Consider the following 23,217-nt stretch of genomic DNA (forward strand, 5'->3'; position numbering starts at 1 on the left):
GAAGAGGGGACAGGCCTCTTGGGGGGACTACAGGAGGGAAGTGAGACTGTGTAGAGAAAAAATCAGAAGGGCTAAGACTCAACTAGAAATCAGATTGGCCAAGTCTGTAAAAGATAACAAAAAATCTTTCTATAAATATATAAATACTAAAAGGAGGACTAGGGAGACCATACAGTCCCTATTGGACGCAGAATGGAACAACAGTGACAGGTGATGAGGAAAAGGCTGAGGTACTTAATGCCTTCTTTGCCTCAGTCTTTAATTGTAAAGAAAGTCGTTCCGTCTGTGTACAAACCCAGGAGCTGGAGGAGCATAATGAGGCTCCCGTGATCCAAGAGGAGGTGGTCAGAGCCTTGCCAGCCCGACTAGACACTCACAAGTCTATGGGATCGGCTGATGTTGTGCCCATCTACAAGAAGGGTCGCAGGGAGGACCCAGGAAACTACAGGCCTGTCAGTCTGACCTCAGTGCCAGGGAAAGTCATGGAGCAGGTGATCTTGAGTGCTATCATGAAGCACATGCAAGAGAACCGGGTGATCAGGCCCAGTCCACACGGGTTCACAAAAGGCAGGTCTTGCCAGACTAACCTGATCGCCTTCTATGACAAAGTGACTCGGCTGCTGGATGAGGGAAAGGCTGTGGATGGATCTTCCTGGATGTCAGTAAAGCCTTTGACACAGTTTCTCCCAGCATTCTGCCTGAGAAACTGTCACCTCTGGCCTGGACAGGCGCACACTCTCCTGGGTGGAAAACTGGTTGGCTGGAGGGCCCAGAGAGTGGTGGGAGATGGAGTTAACTCCAGCTGGAGGCCAGTGACAAGTGGTGTCCCCAGGGCTCAGTGCTGGGTCCAGCCCTGTTCAATGTCTTTATCAATGACCTGGATGAAGGCATCGAGTGCACCCTTAGCAAGTTTGCAGACGACACTAAGCTGGGTGGAAGTGTGGATCTGCTGAGGGCAGGGAGGCTCCAAAGGGATCTGAACAGGCTGGACCACTGGGCTGAGACCAATGGCATGAGGTTTAACAAGGCCAAATGCCGGGTCCTGCACTTGGGGCACAACAACCCCGAGCAGCTCCAGACTAGGAGAAGTCTGGCTGGAAACTGCCTGGAGGAGAGGGACCTGGGGATGTTGGTTGACAGCGACTGAACATGAGCCAGCAGGGGCCCAGGTGGCCAAGAAGGCCAGTGGCATCTTGGCTTGGATCAGAAATGGCGTGGCCAGCAGGTCCAGGGATGTTCTTCTCCCTCTGGACTCGGCACTGGTGAGACCGCTCCTCGAATCCTGTGTTCAGTTCTGGGCCCCTCACCACAAGAAGGATGCTGAGGCTCTGGAGCGAGTCCAGAGAAGAGCAACAAAGCTGGGGAAGGGGCTGGAGAACAGGCCTTATGAGGAACGGCTGAGAGAGCTGGGGGTGTTTAGCCTGGAGAAGAGGAGGCTGAGGGGAGACCTCATTGCTCTCTACAGCTCCCTGGAAGGAGGTTGTAGAGAGGAGGGTGCTGGCCTCTTCTCCCAAGGGACAGGGGACAGGATGAGAGGGAATGGCCTCAAGCTCCACCAGGGGAGGTTTAGGCTGGACATTAGGAAAAAATTCTTCACAGAAAGGGTGATTGGTCCCTGGCAGAGGCTGCCCAGGGAGGGGGTTGAGTCACCTTCCCTGGAGGGGTATAAGGCACGGGTGGACGAGTTGCTGAGGGACATGGTTTAGTGTTTGATAGGAATGGTTGGACTCGATGATCCGGTGGGTCTCTTCCAACCTGGTTATTCTATGATTCTATGATCCTCAGAGATTTAATACCAAGAACCACCAAGGAACAGGGGAGAATAGAGGCAGATCCAGCCTTGACTTCGATGGGCAAAGACTAGGCAAAATAAGAAGGAGCGTGTGTTGTTGGGAGGGGAAATAGAGAGGGGCCTACAGCCTGAAGGTGTTATTCCATGTCCTGGGAGAAGAGGATGCTAGTGCATAGGTTACCTGGTTGTGGAGTGCTTGTATTTCTCTTCTGTCATCTGAATATTGCTGCCGGCTCTGCTCAATAGCAGAAAGAAGCCGAGACACCTCCTTGTGCTGGGCAAGGTTGTTTTCTTCCAGGGTTCTGACCTTCACTTCTTTCTCTTTCAGAGACTGATTCAGCCTGAAAGAGAGAGCACCCAACTCATTACTACATGGTATAACAGTTAATAAACTCTTAGGACTACTCCAAAAGCCACTGTCTTCAGGGAAACTCTAACTGGAGGATTAAAGGAAAAAAAATGAAACACAAAATCAAGAGGACGAAACCCATCTGCATGGAGAGTTCAGAACTCTGCTTTTTATGAAATGCTGCCAGAGCCACTTACGTATGCAAAGATCTGAAAGAGGAAACCCATTTAACAGAACGGAGAGTCTCACAGGCTTCCATTTACCTGGCATTCTCACTCTCAAGGACCTTTAGGGAAGTCTGAAACTTCATGTTGTGATGCTCCACTTCTTCCCTTGACTCTTCTTCATCTCCAGGGACTTTAGACATGCTTGCAGCTCCCTGTTCTGACGTTCCACCTCCTCCCATTGACTCCTCTTCTCCTCCAGGATCTTCTGCAGGTGCACAGCCTCCAGCATCTTCTTTCTTGACACTTCCCGTGCCTCATTCAGATCTTGCTGAGCTTTGTGGCAAATCAGTTGCTGCGACTCTTTGGAGGTTGCAAGCTCAGATGACAACTCTTCCACCTGAAGTAAAACATAACAAAGTAGTGAAATACTACAGCTTGTCACTGTCAGTCATATCATATCCTGTGAGGAAAAGAACAGCTTTAAATTTCACCCCATTGTGGCAGTACCAGATTGACAACGGATACAGACAACTTGTTTAAAAACTCAAGTGGGTCACCACATCTGTCTGAGGAACCACCTTAGAAAAGAAGGCTAGCAGTAACTGGCCAGCAGAAATCCATTTTGATGACTGCTGGTGATCAAGCAAAAGGACGAGCCCATTTGTCCAGGGCAGCAGCTGACCAGTAAGTCTCCTTCAGACCAGCCGAGATGGAGACCACACTATGATGGCAGTCAGAGGGATATCCCCATGAGCCTGCTCTGCAATGGAGAGGCAGGAAGGGGAGAGACCGCCTGTTTGAGGACTGGAGTACCTATCAGTATTTCAGTCACTTGTTTTTGCAGAGCATTCCTCTGCTGAACTAGGATATTCATTTCCTCTTTGATGGCCTTGATCTCGCTCTGACTTCCCTGCAGTTCTGTCTGCAGCTTTTCTGTGACGTTCTATAAACACAAGTGGAGAATGTGTTACTGGGACCTGCCAACAGCTACAACATTTTTGTCCTTCTGTCTCAACATCACATTCATTCAGCCACCTCTTTCTGCTTTTCTACCCAGCTCTGCTTCTGTTGTAACCTTTCCTTCCTGTTGCTGATCACTGGAGCTTACCATGCTCTGTGCTTTCAGGGCCTGCAGTAAAGTACAATCATAGAATCCTAGAATGCTTTGGGTATGCATGCAGCACACAATATGGTTGGCTTTCTAGGCTGTAAACACGCACTGCCGGCTCATGTTGAGCTTCTCATCCCCAAGCAACCCAAAACCCTTCCCAGCAGGGCTGTTCTCTATCTATTACCTGCCCAGCTTGCATTTGTCCTTGCCTTCTCAGTCCTACAACTTGCATTGCAATTTCTTGTTACTTCCCTTTGCTCTGTTAGTTGGCTCTCGCAGCTCACATCCCATTGCCACCTGCCTGTTCTTTCAACCTAGCCTCTAGTCAGACTTACCTGCCCGTTCTCTCGCTGCTCTTTCATCTCCTGCCTGAGCTGCTCTAGCTGCTGGGAGGCTTCTCTTAGTTCCCCCTGAGTTCGGAGTAACGTTTGTTATAAAGCATTCTTCTGCACAGAAATAAGGAGAAGATGAGTTTCAATTTTGTGTGGTATGACTCAAAGACTGATGGGCTCACATCTTCAGAAAGAACTATGCCTAAGTCAGTATCTGCCCACCTAGAGACACAGCTTCCTAGATGAGGTTGGCAGTATAAACACGGACCATTCACAATCCATCTGCGACAGACTGCCCAGGCTGGCCAGGGAGGGGGTTGAGTCCCCTTCCCTGGAGGGGTTTAAGGGACGGGTGGACGAGGTGCTGAGGGACACGGGTTAGTGACTGATGGGAATGGTTGGACTTGATGATCCGGTGGGTCTCTTCCAACCTGGTGGTGACTCTATGATTTTATGATACTAGAGGCAAGAGGGAGCCTAGGCTAAAGCGCAGGAGATCATGGCTAGGTGAGGGAACATCCTTGACTGTGTGCTGGAAGGGAAAATATGGTGACAACTGTGAAGTTCAATAGAATCAGAGAATCAGAGAATAGTCTGGGTTGGAAGGGACATTAAAGATCATCCAGTTCCAACCCCCCTGCCATGGGCAGGGACACCTCCCACTGGATCAGGCTGCTCAAAGCCTCATTTAACCTGGCCTCGAACACCTCCAGGGTTGGGGCATCCACAGCATCCCTGGACAACCTGCTCCAGGGCCTCCCCACCCTCATGGTGAAGAAATTCTTCCTGATGTCCAGTCTAACTCTGCCCCTCTCCAGTTTATCCCCGTTGCTCCTCGTCCTATCACTCCAAGCCCTTGGGAACAGTCCTTCCCCAGCTTTCCTGGAGCCCCTTTGTTAGCAGAATGACAAACACATAACCACACTAGGAGGTTATATGTGGTGCTTTATTTCGAGGCCCCGGGAACCAGGGGTACGCACCCAGATCTGGTTCCAAAGACCGTCACATCGCGTCCGCTTTTTATTCTCTAAAAGTTTCGCAATCTATTGTATATTCAACAGGTGACTTCATTATCTAATACATATGCATAGGTAGGTTACTTCATCGCTTTATTGCGACATCAGTCTCTATTGCGCCTGCGTAGCCCCCTCTGGGGGTCGTCCTGATGAAGTAAGTAGTCTTCCTCAGATGAAGTAAATAGTCTTCCTCGCATTGTCTTTATTACTTCTTGTTCTTTTGGCAAACTCGTCGATTTTTCTTGGCTGGGCCCGCACTTATCTCCACTTGACCGCTCAGGTATATCTTTCTTGCCTCCTGAAACCTATTCTTCTGTCTTTCACAAGATTTATGATGGTCTTTTGGCTGTTGCAGGTGTATGTTCTACTTGGGTAGGGTAGCTAGGTATGTACTTTTCCTAAGCACACTTGGATCCTATTGTCACATGAGGTCTTTTGAGCAAGTACCTTGGGGTCTGTTGCTAGGATACGTTAAGAATCAACAGAATCATGCAATTCTTATATTCTGTCTTAGTTCTTGATTAGTCGATGATCAGTGTTTTATCCTACTTTAAGTGTAACTTTCCTAGCATTTCCCCCCTTTGAAAATACTTCACCTTAGCAAGTATTTTCATTTCATGTAACTGTTTCTTGGTAAGTTGATGGGGGTATTGGGTGCTGTGGATATTTTCGTGTCACTGCTCCAATAATTTTGTGTGTCCAGTTTTGTTTGCGAGTAATTTCTCTCCGGATACACAAATACAACAGATAGATTGTAAGGAATATAAGCAAAAGTGTGAATAACGTTTGAATGAGAGAGTGTATCCAGCCAGTAAGATGGATGCTTAATTTATTAAATAATGCCCCAACCCAATTTTGACCAATTTCTTCTTTCTTTTTTTCAGCTTTTTCTTCTATTTTTCTCAATTGCGAGATATCATATTCCACATCGGCTGTGACATTAGGTATATGCACACAGCAGTGATCAGTTCGATCTTTGAGATATCCACAGACACCATGTTCTTTTAACAAGGGCATGTCTAATGCCATTCTGTTCTGCAAAGTCATTTTCGTTGTCGCCTGTAGTTGCAAGTTTAAATCTCGAAATCCCTTCTTTGTTATTTTTGCCAATCTTTCAGTTTGTCCAATTAGTTTGTAAATCATTTCTCTGTTACGATACGTCGCTATTTGGGCAAAAAGGGATTCTAATGCCCATCCCACTTTAACTCCTGTCTCAGGCTTCTGCCAAGTGTCATCTATGTCTTTAATATCATTTTTTATGTCTCTTTTAGCACGAATTTGTAAAGTTTCCAATTTACCTCTGAAGGGGGATCGCTTCCAAATTGGGCACAGGGTAGGCAACCCCAGAGTTATTTCTTTAACTGGACCCTCCATTGATAAATGTGTAGTCCAAGTTCCATCATTAGATGCTCAAACAAAATTACCCATACTGCGTACTGTTGAATATTTACAGTTTATTCCATTAACTGGTACTTGTATTACCTTTCCCCCGACCTTAAATCCCCGACAGGCACACCCTATTATTAGAGCCATTTTAACTGGAGGTATGGTGATCTTTTCAGGGTCTAGGTCACAATCTAAAATTTTAGAACAATTCTACTATGGAACGCTATCAATAGGATCTCTACTGATCCGGCCATTTACTGGTAATTTGTCACTACTTTGTTTTCCTGTCCATTTAAAATATTAAGATGTTTTTCCTCCGTATTGGAATTTTTGTAAAATACTTGTTGACCAAACTGTGTCTTAATTTTGTTCTGTATCATTTCTTTTCTGGCACACCCATTCCATTGTATTTCTTTCCCTCACTATTTCCTTTATTTCATCATATGAACACCATCTTACATCTTTAAATCGTCCGATACGTGTGAACTTATAATTTGGTAATTTTTCACAATTGCTTTGACTTCTTGCAGTTCTCCACTCTCTTCTTATACTTATTTTCTGTTTTTTCTGTATGGGTGTTATTATTTGTTTACATTCGGTTTTATTCTTTTTACCTCTGGGAGTGGGAAAGTCAATATTTCCCAGCTTATCGGTTCTCCAGCCGTTTTTGGTAAAGGCAAGCATGCTGTAATCTTACTTGTATTTTGCATTTTAGCAAAATCTTTGATTAACCCAATCATCAAATTTTCTTCAGCATCTTTCTTTTGAACATAAATCTCTTGGGGTGCCTGGGTCAGTTCTATGGCTCGTTTCACTCTGGCTTCAGTAATATTGATTTCGCTATATCCAAAGGTAGTAGCATTTTGATATTGGCATCTGTAAGTTCCCAAGTCGGATCTTTTTATCCCTTTAATAATCTGGACTAACATTCCTCTCAGTCTCAATTCTATTGAATGTCTTTTATCACTTAGAACTGCTTTTCCTTCTTTTATCCATCCAAATTTCTCAGGCTGGGGGTCCTCTAGGAGGCAGTAAATAAGTGCCTCACTACCCAGAGGAGCCGGATAATGTGTATGCCCTGCTTTTATTCCATGGTCTTGAAGGGGATTTATTATCAGTGTTCTTTCTCCATAGTCTACATTATTTCCTGCTCCCGCAAAACACCTATATTTTCCTTGGTCAGTCAAAGTTAAATTCGTCAGCTCCAGTTTTGTCTCACCTCGTATGGGATTTCGCGGATAAAACTTGTTCGATACTTTCCCTTTAAGTTTCCATGTCCCTCATAGTTCTTGTTTGTAACCATCTAACCCCAAATCTTTGCTATCATGGATTGTTTCAGGTGTTCCACAAGTTTTAGACACCTTTTCCCAAAAAATCTGAATTAATTTCCTTTTCATTGGGACATGACTTTGAAACCTGCAAGACAGAATGGCATTTTGTCCAATGGTATACTTGCTTGTTTCTCTCTTACATGAAATTTCTAGAGATGTGACACCTATTATAGGTATCAAGGACCAAACTATAATCAAAGTCCCGTACTCGAAGTACGACATTTTACTTGCTTTTCAGCTTCAGTCTCGTTGGTCCAACTACTTCGACTCTCCAGTTCTTGGGTGCCTTCTTTACTCGTGTGTAGTGGATCCAAGAGTCTATTCCTTTTACCTTTACCGCAGTGAAAGTTGTTAGCAGCACCCGGTACGGTCCATTCCACCGTTCTTTCAGTGGCTCTTCACTCCAATCGCGGACGTAGACCTGGTCTCCCAGTTTAATTTCGTGTACTGAATTCTCTAATGACACCGGACGGTTCCAGATCAAGGCCCTTCGTAGCTGTGTCAAAGTTCTATTAAGAGATAACATATAGTTGTACACATCTTGGTGTCCTTTAATATGTATGTTTGGGTTTGGTTGTGGCGACTCATATGGTTTCTCAAAGAGGATTTCATAAGGACTCAGTCCCATCCCACTCCTAGGCTTTATCCTTATTCTTAGAAGGGCTATTGGTAATGCCTGGGGCCATTGAATTTTAGCTTCTTGGCATATTTTACTGACCTGTCTTTTTATCGTCTGATTCATCTTTTCTACTTGTCCACTAGATTGTGGTCTCCATGGGGTATGGAGACTCCAGGAAATTTCCAATGCCTTACTTACTTCTTGTACAATTGTGGCTACAAAGTGTGGTCCCCTATCAGACGATAGACCTAAGGGAACCCCAAACCTAGGGATAATTTCCCTCAACAACCATTTCACTGTTTCTTTGGCTTGATTGGTGCGACAGGGAAAGGCTTCTGGCCATCCAGAAAAAGTGTCAACCCCGACTAACAAATATTTGTACCCTTGAGCTTTAGGTAATTCTACAAAGTCTATTTGCCAATAATCTCCTGGTTCCATGCCTACTCTGATGTGTCCTATTTCTACTCTCCTCCTAACCACAGGACTATTCCTCAAGCAAAGTTCACATTTTGAATTTACAGATTTTGCCATTGTTAACATCTGTGCCGAAATTATGCTTCGTTTCAGATAAGTCACTAATGCTTCTGCTCCCCAATGGCACTTTTGATGTTCTGCCTGTAGAATTGCCCGCATAATGACAGGAGGTACAATTATTTGTCCAGTTGTAGTTACGTACCATCCTTCAGAATTTAGGTTTGCCTTCATTAAATTGGCCAATTTCTTGTCCTCTTCCGAGTATTTCGGTTTCTGTGTCAGGTAATCTTGTAAAGGGCTTACCTTGGTAGGTATCAAGGCTATCATCGTCTGTACCTGTCGTGCTATCCGCCGAGCCGTTCGATCTGCCAATGCGTTTCCTTCAGCCACCTTAGAGTCTCCTCCTTGATGTGCCTTGCAATGCATGATCGCTACCTGCTCCGGTAATTGCACAGCAGATATCAAGTTTAAAATTTCCTTTTGGTATTTTATATTGGTTCCCTGCGAGGATAATAATCCTCGTTCTTTCCATAAAGCTCCGTGTACATGAACTACTTCAAAGGCATATTTTGAATCTGTCCATATGTTTACTCGTTTATTTTTGCTTAATTCTAATGCCTTTGTGAGGGCTATTATTTCTGCCTGTTGTGCTGAGGTCCCCACCGGTAGGGCCTGTGCTTCTATTACCATGCTCTGTGTGGTCACGGCATATCCTGCATACCGCGTCCCATTCTCCACGAAGCTACTCCCGTCTGTGAAGAGCTCTTGATCAGGCTGTTCGATTGGAGTATCTTTCAAGTCCGCTCTCGTTGCATATGTGTGTTCTATGACTTCTATGCAATCATGTTCCAAAGGACCATCTTCTGTTGCTGCACCTAAAAAGGCTGCTGGGTTTAACAGGTTAGTTGTTTTCAAACTTACATCATCCTGTTCAGTGAGTATGGCTTGGAACTTCATCATTCGGCTAGGGGAAAGCCAATGCCCCCCTTTTTGTTTTAAGACTGTTAACACCATGTAAGGTATATAAACTTCAATGTTTTTTTCTAGAGTCAATTTTCTGGCTTCTTGTATCAGAATTACAGTTGCTGCTACGGCTCTCAGGCAGGATGGCCAACCTGCACTAACGGGGTCCAACTGTTTAGAGAAGTATCCCACTGGTCGTTTTCAGCTTCCTAATTTCTGTGTTAAGACACCCAGTGTTAATCGTTGTCTTTCGTGAACGAACAACTGGAAAGTATTTGTTAAATCCGATAAGCCCAATGCTGGTGCCTTAGTCAAGGCCTCTTTTAGTTTCTTAGAGGCCTCCTTTTGAGGTCTCTCCCAAATGAGATTAGGCAATTTTTGTGCCTCATACAGAGGTTTTGCTATAAGTCCATAGTCCATTATCCACAGCCTACACCACCCTGCCATTCCCAAGAATGTCCTCAGTTCATGCAAGTTCCGGGGTTCTGGAATCGCACAAATTGCTCTAACACGATCCGTTCCTAACCTTCGTTGTCCCTGTGTTATCTCACATCCAAGATAAAATACAGTTGTGCATGCAATTTGAGCTTTTTCTCTTGAAACCTTGTATCCAATTAGGCCCAGTTGGTTTAAAATCTCAATAGTCACTTGTATGCATAATGATTCTTGTTCTGTTGCAAGGAATATGTCATCTATATATTGTAACAAAAGATACTGTGTTCTTGGTACCTGAATTTTTCCTTGCGTAGTCCAGATCTCCAATTTTTTCGCCAGTTGGTTTCCAAAAAGAGTTGGGATATTCTTGAATCCTAGTGGGAGCCTCGTCCACGTGAGTTGCGTTTTTCGTCCATTATATGGGTTTTCCCACTCAAAAGTAAAAAGTTTCCTACTATCTTTGTCAAGGGGAATGCAGAAGAAGGCATCTTTTAAATCAATTACTGTAAACCATTTATATTTTTCCTTCACAGATGTCAACAATGTATATGGGTTAGCTACGACTGGATGTATATCTTTCGTAATATTGTTGATGGCCCTCAGATCTTGTACTAACCTATACTCCCCATTTGGTTTCTTTACTGGAAAGATCGGAGTATTATATTCTGACTCACATTCCTCCAATATTCCAAATTTTAAAAATTTTCAATGATTTCTACTATTCCGTATCGGGCTTCCATTTTATGGGATACTGTTTTATTTGTACTGGCCTTGCTCCCTCTTTTAACTCCACTATTACCGGTTGAGCAGTTTTTGATTTTCCTGGTATACTTGTTTCCCAAACTGTAGGGATTACTGCCTCTTCTACCTTCTTGGGTATCTGAGGTTTGGGATTTTCCTTCACTACTAAAATCTTTCCTACGTTCGATTCTGGGACTTGCATAATCAATTCTCCATTTTTAAAGTTGATTTTTGCATTTAGTTTAGATAACAAGCCCCTCCCAGAAGAGGAACCGGGCAGTCGGGTACATATAAGAATTCATGTGTTAATTCCTTTCCCCCAAATCGTAACTCTAAGGGTCGCATGAATGGCCGTATTTCCTCTTTCCCTGTGGCCCCTACTATTGTAGTAGTTTTGTTTCCTATTTTTCCATACAAATCATTTAAAACTGAATATGTTGCGCCAGTATTCACCAAAAATTGCACCTCTTCCCCTCCTAATTTTATTTTCACTAGGGGTTCACTGCTTTCTAAATCTAGTCAGCTTTGGTTTCCATAATTTCCCAGAACCATCTCCTTTTCTGTAGAATCCATCAAAGTGTCCAATAACACCTGAATATCATCCCAATCAGGATTCTGAGTCTTTAGAATCATTTTTATTACCCTTGCTACCTTGTCTGGGTTTTCTCGATAAACTCCAGCAGACTGTTTCCAAAGCATCAAATCTCCTGGCGTAAAAGGCACTTTAACATATACCGGACCCTCCGCTCCGACCCCCTGATGCAGTGGTGCTAGTAATGCCTTAGATGGCTGACGTCCAGCCTCCCTCCCCTGGATTTCTCTTTGCCACGTTCGATGAGAGATCGGAGTACCTGGATAAACCTGTTCCTCCTCATATTCGCATTTTTAATCCCCCCCCTTTCTGTCCCTCTCCTCATTACCCGATCCCCCCTCCCTGGGGTCTGGGGCTGAGGGGGTTATCAATAAATCAAAATCATCATCTTGCTGATGTCATGAAGCATTTTCTACTGCTAAACATTTTATGCACTTTTTTCAGCCACACAACCATGACATTGCCCATTTGATTTTACACTGACAACCATTAGTCCGCATGCTCTTTTCCATTCATCATTCCGCCTTAAAATAAAAACCAGTTCTACATATGGTACTTCATCCCATTTTCCCTCTCGTCTACAAAACAACATTAACTGAAAAATCGTATTATAATCTAGAGTCCCATTTTCTGGCCAATGAACCTGGTCTTCTAATTCATATTGTGTCCACCAGACATTACAATATTCAATCAACTTTCCTTTTTGCATATCCTGCCCAAATCTTCCCTCCTTCCAGTGGCTCAAAATACATCCTAATGGAGATGACTTAGGTATTGACATTGTGGTTGAGTTTTTGTTGTTTTTTTTTTTGTTTGTTTGTTTGTTTTTTTCTCTTTTTTTTTTTTTTTTTTTTTTAGTTTTTCTTTCTTTTTCTCTTTTTTTCTCTTTTTACCACAAACAGCTTAAAATGGATTAACTAGACAGGAAAGTATAAATTACTGAGAGCAGAACAAAACTACAAAATACCAGAAATACCAGAATTCCGGAATTACCAGACCAGACCACTGATGCCGAACCTGCAGAGCTTTCGCCGCTGTCTTACGGACGGCGCCTAGGCTTCCCGTCGGAGCTCCTGAGCCCAACCAAGCGCAGCTTTCGCCGCGTCTAACAGGCAGGCTTTACCAGACCCTTGAGCCCAACCAAGCGCAGCTTTCGCCGCGTCTGACAGGCAGGCTTTACCAGACCCCTGAGCTCAACCAAGCGCAGCTTTCACCGCGTCTGACAGGCAGGCTTTACCAGACCCCTGAGCCCAACCAAGCGCAGCTTTCGCCGCGTCTGACAGGCAGGCTTTACCAGACCCCAAATGGTACCATTCCAGATAAAGCACCGTGTCTTACCAATATCCCTGGTCCGTCGGGAGCAGCGGAGGTCAGTCGCGGTCGATGGCTCCCCGAGAATCACTCGGTGCCGGCTGGAGCAGGATCGATGCGCGAGCCGCCTCAGCAATGCCCGCGAGGTCCCACCTGGGTCGCCAAAAACTGTTAGCAGAATGACAAACACATAACCACACTAGGAGGTTATATGTGGTGCTTTATTTCGAGGCCCCGGGAACCAGGGGTACGCACCCAGATCTGGTTCCAAAGACCGTCACATCGCGTCCGCTTTTTATTCTCTAAAAGTTTCGCAATCTATTGTATATTCAACAGGTGACTTCATTATCTAATACATATGCATAGGTAGGTTACTTCATCGCTTTATTGCGACATCAGTCTCTATTGCGCCTGCGTAGCCCCCTCTGGGGGTCGTCCTGATGAAGTAAGTAGTCTTCCTCAGATGAAGTAAATAGTCTTCCTCGCATTGTCTTTATTACTTCTTGTTCTTTTGGCAAACTCGTCGATTTTTCTTGGCTGGGCCCACACTTATCTCCACTTGACCGCTCAGGTATATCTTTCTTGCCTCCTGAAACCTATTCTTCTGTCTTTCACAAGATTTATGATGGTCTTTTGGCTGTTGCAGGTGTATGTTCTACTTGGGTAGGGTAGCTAGTATGTACTTTTCCTAAGCACACTTGGATCCTATTGTCACATAAAGTCTTTTGAGCAAGTACCTTGGGGTCTGTTGCTAGGATACGTTAAGAATCAACAGAATCATGCAATTCTTATATTCTGTCTTAGTTCTTGATTAGTCAATGATCAGTGTTTTATCCTACTTTAAGTGTAACTTTCCTAGCACCTTCAAGTACTGGAAGGTCAGTACGAGGTCTCCTCGGAGCCTTCTCCTCTCCAGGCTGAACAACCCCAACTCTGTTAGCCTGTCCTCATATGGAAGATGCTCCAGCCCTCACATCATCCTTGTAGTCTCCTCTGGACCAGTTCCAACAGCTCCATCCCCTTTTGCTCTTGAGGATTCCAGAACTAGGCACAGTCCTCCAGATGAGGACTCACAAGAGAGAAGCAGAGGAGCAAAGACCCTGGCAGTTGCAGGGAAGCACTTCAGGCAGGAGGTTACTGTAAAGAGACCAGGTGGAAGGAGATGGAGCTGAAAGGAAAAGTCTGCTTCACAAGCCTTGGAGGACACCGCAGGATGGCCATGGCTCACCTTCCACCGAGCTGGCTCGCTCTCCCGAGCCTGACACCTCACTCGCTCCTCCTCCGCCTGCCTTCTGCTCTCCTCCTCTGCTAACTTCCCTCTCATCCTGTCCCCTGTCACCTGCGAGAAGAGGCCAGAACCATGGAATGTCCTGAGTTGGAAGGGACCTGCAAGGACCATCCAGTCCAACTCCTGGTCCTGCACAGGACAACCCCAACATTCACACCATGAGCCTGAGGGAGCTGGCCAAATGCTTCTGGAATATTATCAGGCTTGGAGCCGTGATGGCTTCCCTGGGCAGCTGTTCCAGCGCTCCATCACCTATGGGAGAAGAACCTTTTCCTAATATCCAACCTAACCCTCCCCTGGCATCTTCCTGCCATTCCCCCGTGTCCTGTCAACGGTCACCAGAGAGAAGAGCTCAGTGCCTGCTTCTCCTCTTCCCTCATGAGGAAGCTCTAGACCATGACAAGGTCTCCCCTCAGCCTCCTCCAGGCTGAACAGACCAGGTGATTTTAGCTGCTTCTCATACGACTTCCCTCTAAACCCTCCACTGACTTTGTGGCCTCCTCTGGACCCTGGCCTAGAACACCTCCAGGGAGGGGGCAGCCACAATTTCCCTGGGCAACCTGTGCCAGGGCCTCCCCACCCTCATCATGAAGAAGAGAGAGTTGGGGTTGTTCAGCCTGGAGAAGACAAGGCTCTGTGAAGAACTTAGAGCAGCCTTCTAGTATCTGAAGGGGCTCCAGGAAAGCTGGGGAGCGACTTCTTACAAGGGCCTGGAGTGGTAGGATGAAGGAGAATGTCTTTAAATTGGAAGAGGGAAGGTTTAGATTAGTCATTAGGAAGAAATTCTTCACGATGAGGGTGGTGAGGCCCTGGTAGAGGTTCCCCAGGGAAGCTGTGGCTGCCCCATCCCTGGAGATGTTGAAGGCCAGGTTGGATGGGGCTTGGGCAGCCTGATCTAGTTGGATGTGTTGGAACGGGATGGGCTTTAAGGTCCCTTCCAACCCAAACTATTCTATGATTCTATGATCCCTAGGGCATTTGCAGCAAAAAAGAAGTGGGATCAAGGGGTTTTATCTACTTTCATACAAAAAGGAAAGTGCAGGTGGGATCCAGCCTTCAGTGATCCAGAGAAAGAGGTGGGTGATGGTTCAGTCTGAGAGTGGAATGGTTCAAAAGCAGCTGAGAATGGAAAAAAAATCTGTCCCCCCAGTCTGGACTCCTCCACACCCTCTTCTATTTAAACCACACGAGTTCCCTTTCCCTTGCAGTAGTGCACACGCAGCACTGGGATCACATCTCCAGCTTGGAAGCTTCTTCCCTTGTAGCAACACAAAGAGCATTGATGAGCAGGAAACAATTTCAAGCTGCAGCACGTGGTCTTACCTTATCCACCCTGTCCTTCTGGACCCCATAGCGGCCTCCAAACCCCTTGGAATAGTCTGTATGGGAAAAAACAAAAATGAGGTTGGACTTCATGCTAAGACTGATGAGGCACCGGCCCAGGTTGTCCAGTGAAGCTGTGGCTGCCCCATCCCTGGAGGTGTTCAAGGCCAGGTTAGATGGGGCTTTGAGCAGCCTGATCCAGTGGGAGGTGTCGTCAGGGGCTTGGAACTGGATGATATTTAAGATCCCTTCCAACCTGAACTATTCTATGATTCTATGACTTGATGATCTCAAAGGTCTTTTCCAACCAAGCAATTCTATGATTCTACTCTTATCACACATGGAACTAAACAGAGACAACACAGGCAAAATTATATGGACAAGAGCTTTTAAGGCTTATTCTTAATTCCTTTGAGTGAAATTTTTACCCCATCCCTGGAGGTGTTCAAAGGCCAGGTTGGATGGGCTTTGAGCAACCTGATCCAGTGGGAAGTGTCCCTGCTCATGGCAGGGGGTGGAACTGGATGGGGTTTGAGGTCTCTTCCAACACAAACCACTCCGTGATTCTATGAAGTGCACAGGTTTCAGTGCTGGACGTTGGCAAATCTGCTTCCAGGAACTGGGATGAAAAGCCAGTCAAGCTGCTCCTAGAATCTGCTTTGCTTGGTTCCCATGTACTCACCCTTCCAATGAGCTTATAACCAGGAACGAACCTGTCTGAGAAAGCACAATATGGTCTAGGAAGCTTGGATTCAGGATCTTGCATTCAATATCCCCCACTGATCCAAGCATGTGCCTTCTCTGGAAAAGTTCATGCTTGTGTTTTGGTGGTTCCACAACGTGGTGTCCACATTCAGCTTTCAGCAGGAGGAACTCTCTCAGGTACGAACCACTGGCTCTAGGTCTGTGCATGCTCCAAGGAAATCGTGCTCTGGCAGCATTGTCCTACCTGTTTGGGATGCATGGGGTTGAAGTTCCTCCTGGTGGTCCCAGCCAAGGGCACTCTTGTCTTGACGATCCCTCTGCACCCCGAACTTCCCACCAAAGCCCACAGAATAATCTTCAGCCTCAGGCATCCGGGTCGTGGCGTGGAACAGAACAAACAAGGGAGGGAAAGACAGAAGTAGCAGCACTGTGAAGGTCAGGTGTAACAGTTTTCCCTGCCCAGGACTTAAGAGAAAGACATGGAGCAAGTCCAGGTTTCCCCACTGGTGGCTGCAGCGATAGCTTTTTGGGATGCCACCTGCTATGAGCAGCCACCTGGGTTTCCCTGCACCCTCCCTTTGGTGACTATAGAATCATAGAATCACCAGGTTGGAAAAGACCCACCAGATCATCGAGCCCAACCATTCCCATCAATCACTAACCCATGTCCCTCAGCACCTCATCCACCCATCCCTTAAACACCTCCAGGGAAGGGGACTCAACCACCTCTCTGGGCATATAGTCTCTATACTGCCCAGGAGATCCCTGTGCCCATAGAAATCTGCTGCTCCTCTTCATCCAGTGGCTTTCCTCACCTGTCCCATCCGCTTGCTCCAAGCGTTGAGCAACCAACAGCTCCCTGTGGCTTTTCCACCATTCATGGAAACCCCAAGTGCTCCACGGCCCCACTAAGAAGAGTCCCAAGCTCCAGTCCTGACATTGCCTGCAGCACTGGGCTCCCCCAGCTCACCTTTCTGAGAGTCGTGCTTCTCCGCCTGGCTCTGGCAGTCAAAACCCACAGCTGCTTTGTCCACCTTGTCCTTCTCCATGCCGTAGCGGCCACCGAAGCCCTTGGAGTAATCTGAGGTGGTGCACGGAATGAAATGGTGCCCTGAGCATGGGGTTGGTGAGGGAAGGGGGAGAAGATGGGGAGCAGCACCGGGGAGGAGCTCCAAGGAGGAGGAAGAGCAGCAGGGGCAAAGGAAAAAGCTAGGAAATGGGGTTTGGAAGGGGCAGAGTGGATGGTAGGAAGCACCATCAGGACCATGGAGGATGAGAGTCTATTAGAATGGGTGCACAAAGCAAGTGTGAGTCATGGGGACTGTGGCAGCAGGAGACAGAGGAGGCCGAGAGGGCAAGGAAGAAAAGTAACATGGCAAGGGTGTTTGGGGAGACAGTGGGAGCTCAGCCAGGCAAGGACGTAAAGCCAAAGCAAGAGTCATAGAATCATAGAATCACCAGGTTGGAAGAGACCCACTGGATCATTGAGTCCAACCATTCCCATCAATCACTAACCTATGTCCCTCAGCACCTCGTCCACCCGTCCCTTAAAACCCTCCAGGGAAGGTGACTCAACCCCCTCCCTGGGCAGCCTCTGCCAGGGCCCAGTAACCCTTTCCGGGAAAGATTTCATCCTGATGTCCAGCCTGAACCTTCCCTGGTGGAGCTTGAGGCCATTCCCTCTCGTCCTGTCCCCTGTCACATGGGAGAAGAGCCCAGCTCCCTCCTCTCCACAACCTCCTTTCAGGGAGTTGGAGAGAGCAATGAGGTCTCCCCTCAGCCTCCTTTACTCCAGGCTAAACACCCCCAGGGCCCTCAGACTTGTTCTCCAGCCCTTTCCCCAGCTCCGTTGCTCTTCTCTGGACTCGCTCCAGAGCCTCAACATCCTTCTTGTGGTGAGGGGGATGACTCGGGCAATGACAGCTTGGCCACCCCCCTACTCAGGCATCTCCAGATCAAAGGCTTCAACCTGTGGTCTTCCAGTCTCTAAAAAGGTCTGTGAATGAGAATATTGAGCCCTTGAAAGTACAGAAGAAATCGGAAACCTGTTGTGGGATTTACCTTTGTTACAATGAAAACATGAAAACCACGGACTCTGGGAGATGCAGCAAGGGCTGAAACCCACATTTCATAGGATCATGGAATGGTTTGGGTTGGAAGGGACCTTAAATATCATCCAGTTCTAACCCCTTTGTGATGGGCAGGGACACCTCCCACTGGATCAGGGGCTCCAAGCTCCATCCAACCTGGCCTTGAACACCTCCAGGGATGGGGCAGCCATGATTTCTCTGATCAACCTGTGCCAGGGCCTCCCCACCTTCACAGGAAAACATTTCTTCCTAAGATCTTATCTCAGTCTCTCCTACTTTAGCTTAAAACCATCCACCCTTGTTCTATCCCTGCACTCCCTGATCAAGAGCCCCTCCCCGATCAAGAGCCCCTCCCCAGCTTTCAGTCCTGGAAGCTGCTCTAAGGTCTCCTCGGAGCCTTCCCTTCTCCAGGCTGAACAAACCCAACTCTCTCAGCCTATCCTCATACAGAGGTCCATCAAGACCTCATCACCAGTCTCCACTTGGACATTGAGCCATTGACCACAACTCTCTGAGTGCGACCATCCAGTCGATTTCTTCTCCACCAAGTGGTCCATCTGTCAACTCCTTATCTCTCCAATTTAGAGACCAGAATGTGGAGCTGGACAGTGACAGTTCCCGTCAAAGCCAAATGTAGACCAGTGGAGGGTAAAAAAGGGTGGTGACGGGACAGCGGGGAATGGGGCTACAAGAGTGACCAATTTGGAACTGGACTCTGAAACAAGTGGGAGGAGGGCGATAGCAAAAGAAGCTGCCCCACAGCAGACGGTACAGGGTATGGACTTGCCTTTCTGGGATGAGTGTTTCTCCACCTCACCCTTGTATTCAAAGCCCAGCGCTGACTGGAAGAAGAAGAGAAGGAATGCCAGTTGTCCTCAGGGACAAGTCTGGTCCCACCAACCCTCCTCTTAGGGCTCAGATGGGCTCCTGCTCCTCGTCTGGTGGTGCCACACAGGTGCCCGCCCACTCCTGGACTGATAGGGGCTTCTCAGCCCTTCACACCACCCCTGCTGCCCAAAGATCTCACCTCAATTTACCCTCTCTCAGCTGAAAATCATTCCCCCTCATCCTATCCCTGCCCTCCCTGACAAGGAGCCCCTCTCCAGCTTTCCTGGAGACCTTCCCCCTATTGGAAGCTGCTCTGAGGTCTCCCTTCTCTTCCCCAGGCTGAACAGCCCCATCTCTCCCAGCCTGTCTTCGTACAGGAGGTTCTCCAGCCCTCATATCATCTCCGTGGCCTCCTCTGGCCTCGCTCCCACAGCTCCATCTCCTCCTTTCGCTGAGGATTCCGGCACTGGACACAGCACTCCGGACGAGGTCTCCCAGAGAGGCACGGAGGGGCCGGATCGCTCCCTCCCTGCTGCCCACGCTGCAGCCCAGGACTTCAGACAAAGAACCATGTAAATCAAACAATGTTGTTTGGTTTGGGGTTTTTTTCCCAATTACCCACCCACATCCAGGCACTCCCTTCAGGTTATCTCCTCACCTAAGCCAGCTACATCTTACAAGACAGCTTTGTACGATGAGATAATTCAACATACAAAGCAGCTGCAGCAAAACTTCTCAATTAATTCTCACAAGCCCAGTGTCTCACAATCTTTAAAGAAAAGTTAGATCTGAAAAGGAACGCAGTCATCGCATCATTTATTGCTGTGATTTATTGCAGTGTAAGACTGAAAACACACATTGCAAAAAATCCATTTTGAAACCAGCAATGTGTTAAGCAGAGAAGCTGTAGGAGCCCTGTCCTGGATGCTCCGGGGGAAGGACGTGGTGGGGCCCGGCTGCAGGAGCAGGGTGGCAGCGCCCTTCCCAGAGAGGCCGTGCCGCCGTGTGTGGCATTTCCCTGCTCGCTGCCACCTGTGAGGCGGCTGCCCCCCGTCACCCACCATTCGGTGGGTCTGTCAGAGGCGTCCGACCCCAGCTCCTGCCTCCCCTTCTGCTTGGAACGTCCCGAGTTGCCCCCCTGCCCCGAGCTCACCATGCCGGGTGCCCGCAACCCACGTCTTTGTGACTTCATCCCGTGGCCAAGGGCATCGCCGGCAGCACCAGCGCCGCGGGCATCTGTTGGCTGCTGCCTGGTGGCAAGAAGCCCTCGCCTGTCGCTGTGTCACGTCTTGCTGGAAGCATGTGCATCCTCCTCGTCCTCGTGCTGCTGGCCCTGTGCTGGCCCGTGCAGGGCACGGGGGACACCTGCGAGTGAGTGTCCCGGGCTGCGGGGATCCCTGCAGGACGCCCGCTGGTCCCTCGTGGCCACAACACGGCTCCCCAGGGCTGGCACAGCTCCTCTGCGGGGCTGAAGCTGAGGCAGGGGGGGATGCCCGCCCACCCCACGGCGTTCCCTGGCCGCATCGCGAGGGAAGGCGGCCGAGCTTCAGCCCCAGCGGTGGCGAGGCACCCGGCAGGGCACTCACAAGCCTCTGGTTTCCACAGGACCTGCGGACACCGGCCCATGGATTACGATTCTGACAAGTCGCGTGTCGTCGGGGGCAGAGATGCCCAGCCGGGCACCTGGCCCTGGATCGTCAGCATCCAGAGCCCCTGGCAAGCCGGCACGGGGCACGTCTGCGGAGGGACCCTCATCGGCACACAGTGGGTCCTCACGGCCGCCCACTGCTTCACCAGGACCACGTAAGGAGGAGCTGAGAACAGGGACTCCCCTGCAACGCTGGCAGCCTCCAGCCCCGTGTTCGTCGCTCCGTAGCGCTGCTTTCCTCTCCCACCTGGAAAGGAGAAAGCGGGGAACTGCTGGGCTGCTGCAGCGCGTGGCTGTGCCCCCTCCCACCCCGCTCTCCATTTGCCTTCCAGGAGCACCGAGATGTGGCGTGTGGTGGCCGGTGCCACCGATCTGACCCAACTGGGCCCCAAGGCTCAAGTACGGAGCATAAAGCGGCTCATTATTCATGAACAATACAACACCACCTCGCAGAGGAACGACATTGCCCTGCTGGAGCTGGACCAGCCCGTCCGGTGCAGCTCCCACATGCAGCTCGCCTGCCTGCCTGATGCCTTGATCCGAGTGTCGCAGCTCGCGCCCTGCTACGTCAGCGGCTGGGGCGCCACCGACGAGGAATGTGAGTTCCCCAAAAGTACTCGTGTCCCCAGCGCCCACTTGGCACCCTGGGGCGGTGGGTTGGGCGTCCCGGCAGCAGGGGCGAGAGGCAGCGTCTGCCCCTGGAGGGGTGGTCCTGCCCCATTCCCCAGGGCGAGACGGGAGGGATACACCGGCACAATCCTCTCCGGAGGCAAAGCCGACCCCAGGCAGGGCAGGAGGAGACCTGGCAACACGCCGCTGGATGTTCATTTCTGTCTGTGCCCACAGCCGGAACCTCCCACGTGCTGCAGGAGGCCCAGGTGCCCCTCATCGACACCCGCGTTTGCAACAGCAGCGGGTGGTACCGCGGGGCCATCCACCCCCACAACCTGTGTGCGGGATACCCGCAGGGCGGCATCGACACCTGTCAGGTAGGAGCAGGCGACGAGTCGGGTCCCAGCGGCACCAGCAGCCCCGGCACAGCCACGCAAACCATCCCACTGCTCGTGGGGCTCACCTCCCCTTCCCCATCTTCCAGACTCTGCCCAGAAAACCCACCCAGCGGTCCTGGCCGCCCTCAGGTCCAGGGGCCAATCCTGGAACATCCCTCTTCCGCACAGCCAGGGTCACGCCGTGCAGAGAGGAGAGAAAACCCAACGACCCCCTCCCAGACCGGGTTCTGCCAGCTTCTGCAGCGGAGCAGAGCCCTTCTGTGGAGGGAACACAGCTCTGGCAGCTGCTGGGAGAGGGGGAGCCGGCCCTCATGCTGCCGGAGGCCCCCCAGCACCCACAATCCCCTCTCCTCTGCTGCAGGGGGACAGCGGGGGTCCTCTCATGTGCAAAAGCGCCGTTCGGACCACTTCTGGCTGGTGGGACTGACCAGCTGGGGAACAGGCTGTGCCAGGGTACGTCGGCCGGGGATCTACACCTCCACGCAGCACTTCCGAGACTGGATCCTGGTGAAGATGGGGATGAACCCAGCAGGGGCGGCTGCACCGACCTCACAGCCAACACACACGGGCAAGACACCCTGTCCAGTTCCACGACGGAAGATAAAAAAGTTGGTTAATCTGCTGCAGGCTATCCTGAAGTCCATAAAGGAAATGTACGCTTGAGCAGCACGATGGATAAGATCTGGTGCAATGACCCTTGTCAGTTTTGAATCTGCAGTTAAGTTTTTGATTCATTTCTAGCCAATCTTTCTGAACAATTTAGAATTACTTTGTCGACCAACTGATGATTGAGTGTTAATAGATAATAGCTAATTTACTTTTGTGATCCACCTCAATAAATTGAAAGTTGCTGCTAAATCAAAGTCTCAAGAATTTCCCTCTTTAGCCTGGTGGCATGCTGGGAACCGGAGTCCTTTATCTGGCGGCATGGCTGGGGATGGATTCCTTCACACCCCTGCAGGGTTGCAGCTGGTGTCCTTCACTCCACAGCAGGCTGGGAGGTGGCCTCGTTCACCCCACGGCAGGCTGGGTGCTGGACTCCATCACCATGGAAAGGGTTTGGGTGGATCGGGTGGATCCATCCAGGAGGATGGTACCAACCACTGAACAAAGGCCACGATTGACACGGGGGTTGTTGTAGAGGTGAATGGCTCGTAAGGGTGGAAGGGAGCCATGGAAAGGGCAAGGTGGAGCCTGGCTGAGGAGGAGTGAGGAGGGACAACGGGAGAATAAATGAGAGGTTCTAGGTCACTTAGCGGGACACAGGAGAGTTTGTTTCGGTTGAGTAGGTGTGTCTAGATGTTTTTGGCAGCCCCTGACAGTGCCAAGAACTCTTACAGTGCAGAAATTTTTCCTGATATCTAGCCTGAACCTGCCCTGGCACACCTTGAGGCCCTTTCCTCTTGCCCTATCACCTGTCGCTTGGAAGAAGAGACCAACATCCACCTCGCTCCACCCTCCTTTTCGGGAGCTGCGGAGAGCAATGCGGTCTCCCCTCACCTCCTCTTCTCCAGGCTAAACACAAGCCACAGCCCCTGTTCTCCAGACCCTTCCTAGCTCCGTTCCCTTCTCTGGACACGCTCCAGCCCCTCAGTGTCCCTCTTGGAGTGAGGGGCCCAGAACTAAACCCAGGAGTTGAGGCGTGTCCTCAAATCTATGTGCTAATGTAAAACACCTGCCTGGATCTGCTGGCAACTGTGCACATT

The 23,217-nt window shown here is 49.1% G+C and overlaps 1 protein-coding gene and 1 pseudogene across 1 annotated transcript; one reads left to right on the top strand and one right to left on the bottom strand.

Moving 5' to 3' along the window:
• Positions 1-1,948: 1,948 nt before the first annotated feature.
• On the bottom strand, positions 1,949-20,009 carry LOC138733815 (src substrate cortactin-like). Its single transcript, XM_069881301.1, has 9 exons — positions 19,886-20,009; positions 16,906-17,016; positions 16,180-16,290; positions 15,231-15,286; positions 13,848-13,958; positions 3,755-3,829; positions 3,141-3,251; positions 2,405-2,705; positions 1,949-2,133 (listed from the first exon to the last, which is right to left on the bottom strand). Exons 1-8 carry the CDS (start codon positions 20,007-20,009, stop codon positions 2,448-2,450), a joined length of 957 nt encoding a protein of 318 aa, XP_069737402.1. The 3' UTR covers positions 1,949-2,133; positions 2,405-2,447.
• Positions 20,010-20,153: 144 nt separating this feature from the next.
• Positions 20,154-22,358, top strand: LOC138733842 (acrosin-like; annotated as a pseudogene).
• Positions 22,359-23,217: the final 859 nt, after the last annotated feature.

This window comes from Phaenicophaeus curvirostris (genome assembly GCF_032191515.1).
Source record: "Phaenicophaeus curvirostris isolate KB17595 chromosome W unlocalized genomic scaffold, BPBGC_Pcur_1.0 scaffold_35, whole genome shotgun sequence".
NCBI classification, from domain to species: Eukaryota; Metazoa; Chordata; class Aves; order Cuculiformes; family Cuculidae; genus Phaenicophaeus; species Phaenicophaeus curvirostris.

Excerpts from the sequence above, each read along its gene's own strand:
- LOC138733815 (XM_069881301.1), bottom strand. The coding sequence starts at position 20,009 with ATGGTGAGCTCGGGGCAGGGGGGCAACTCGGGACGTTCCAAGCAGAAG. Across the intron at positions 13,959-15,230 it reads AGAAGGACAGGGTGGATAAG|GTGACAGGGGACAGGATGAG; the intron begins GTAAGACCACGT and ends CTCTTCTCGCAG. Across the intron at positions 3,252-3,754 it reads AGCAGCGAGAGAACGGGCAG|AACGTCACAGAAAAGCTGCA; the intron begins GTAAGTCTGACT and ends TTGTGTTTATAG.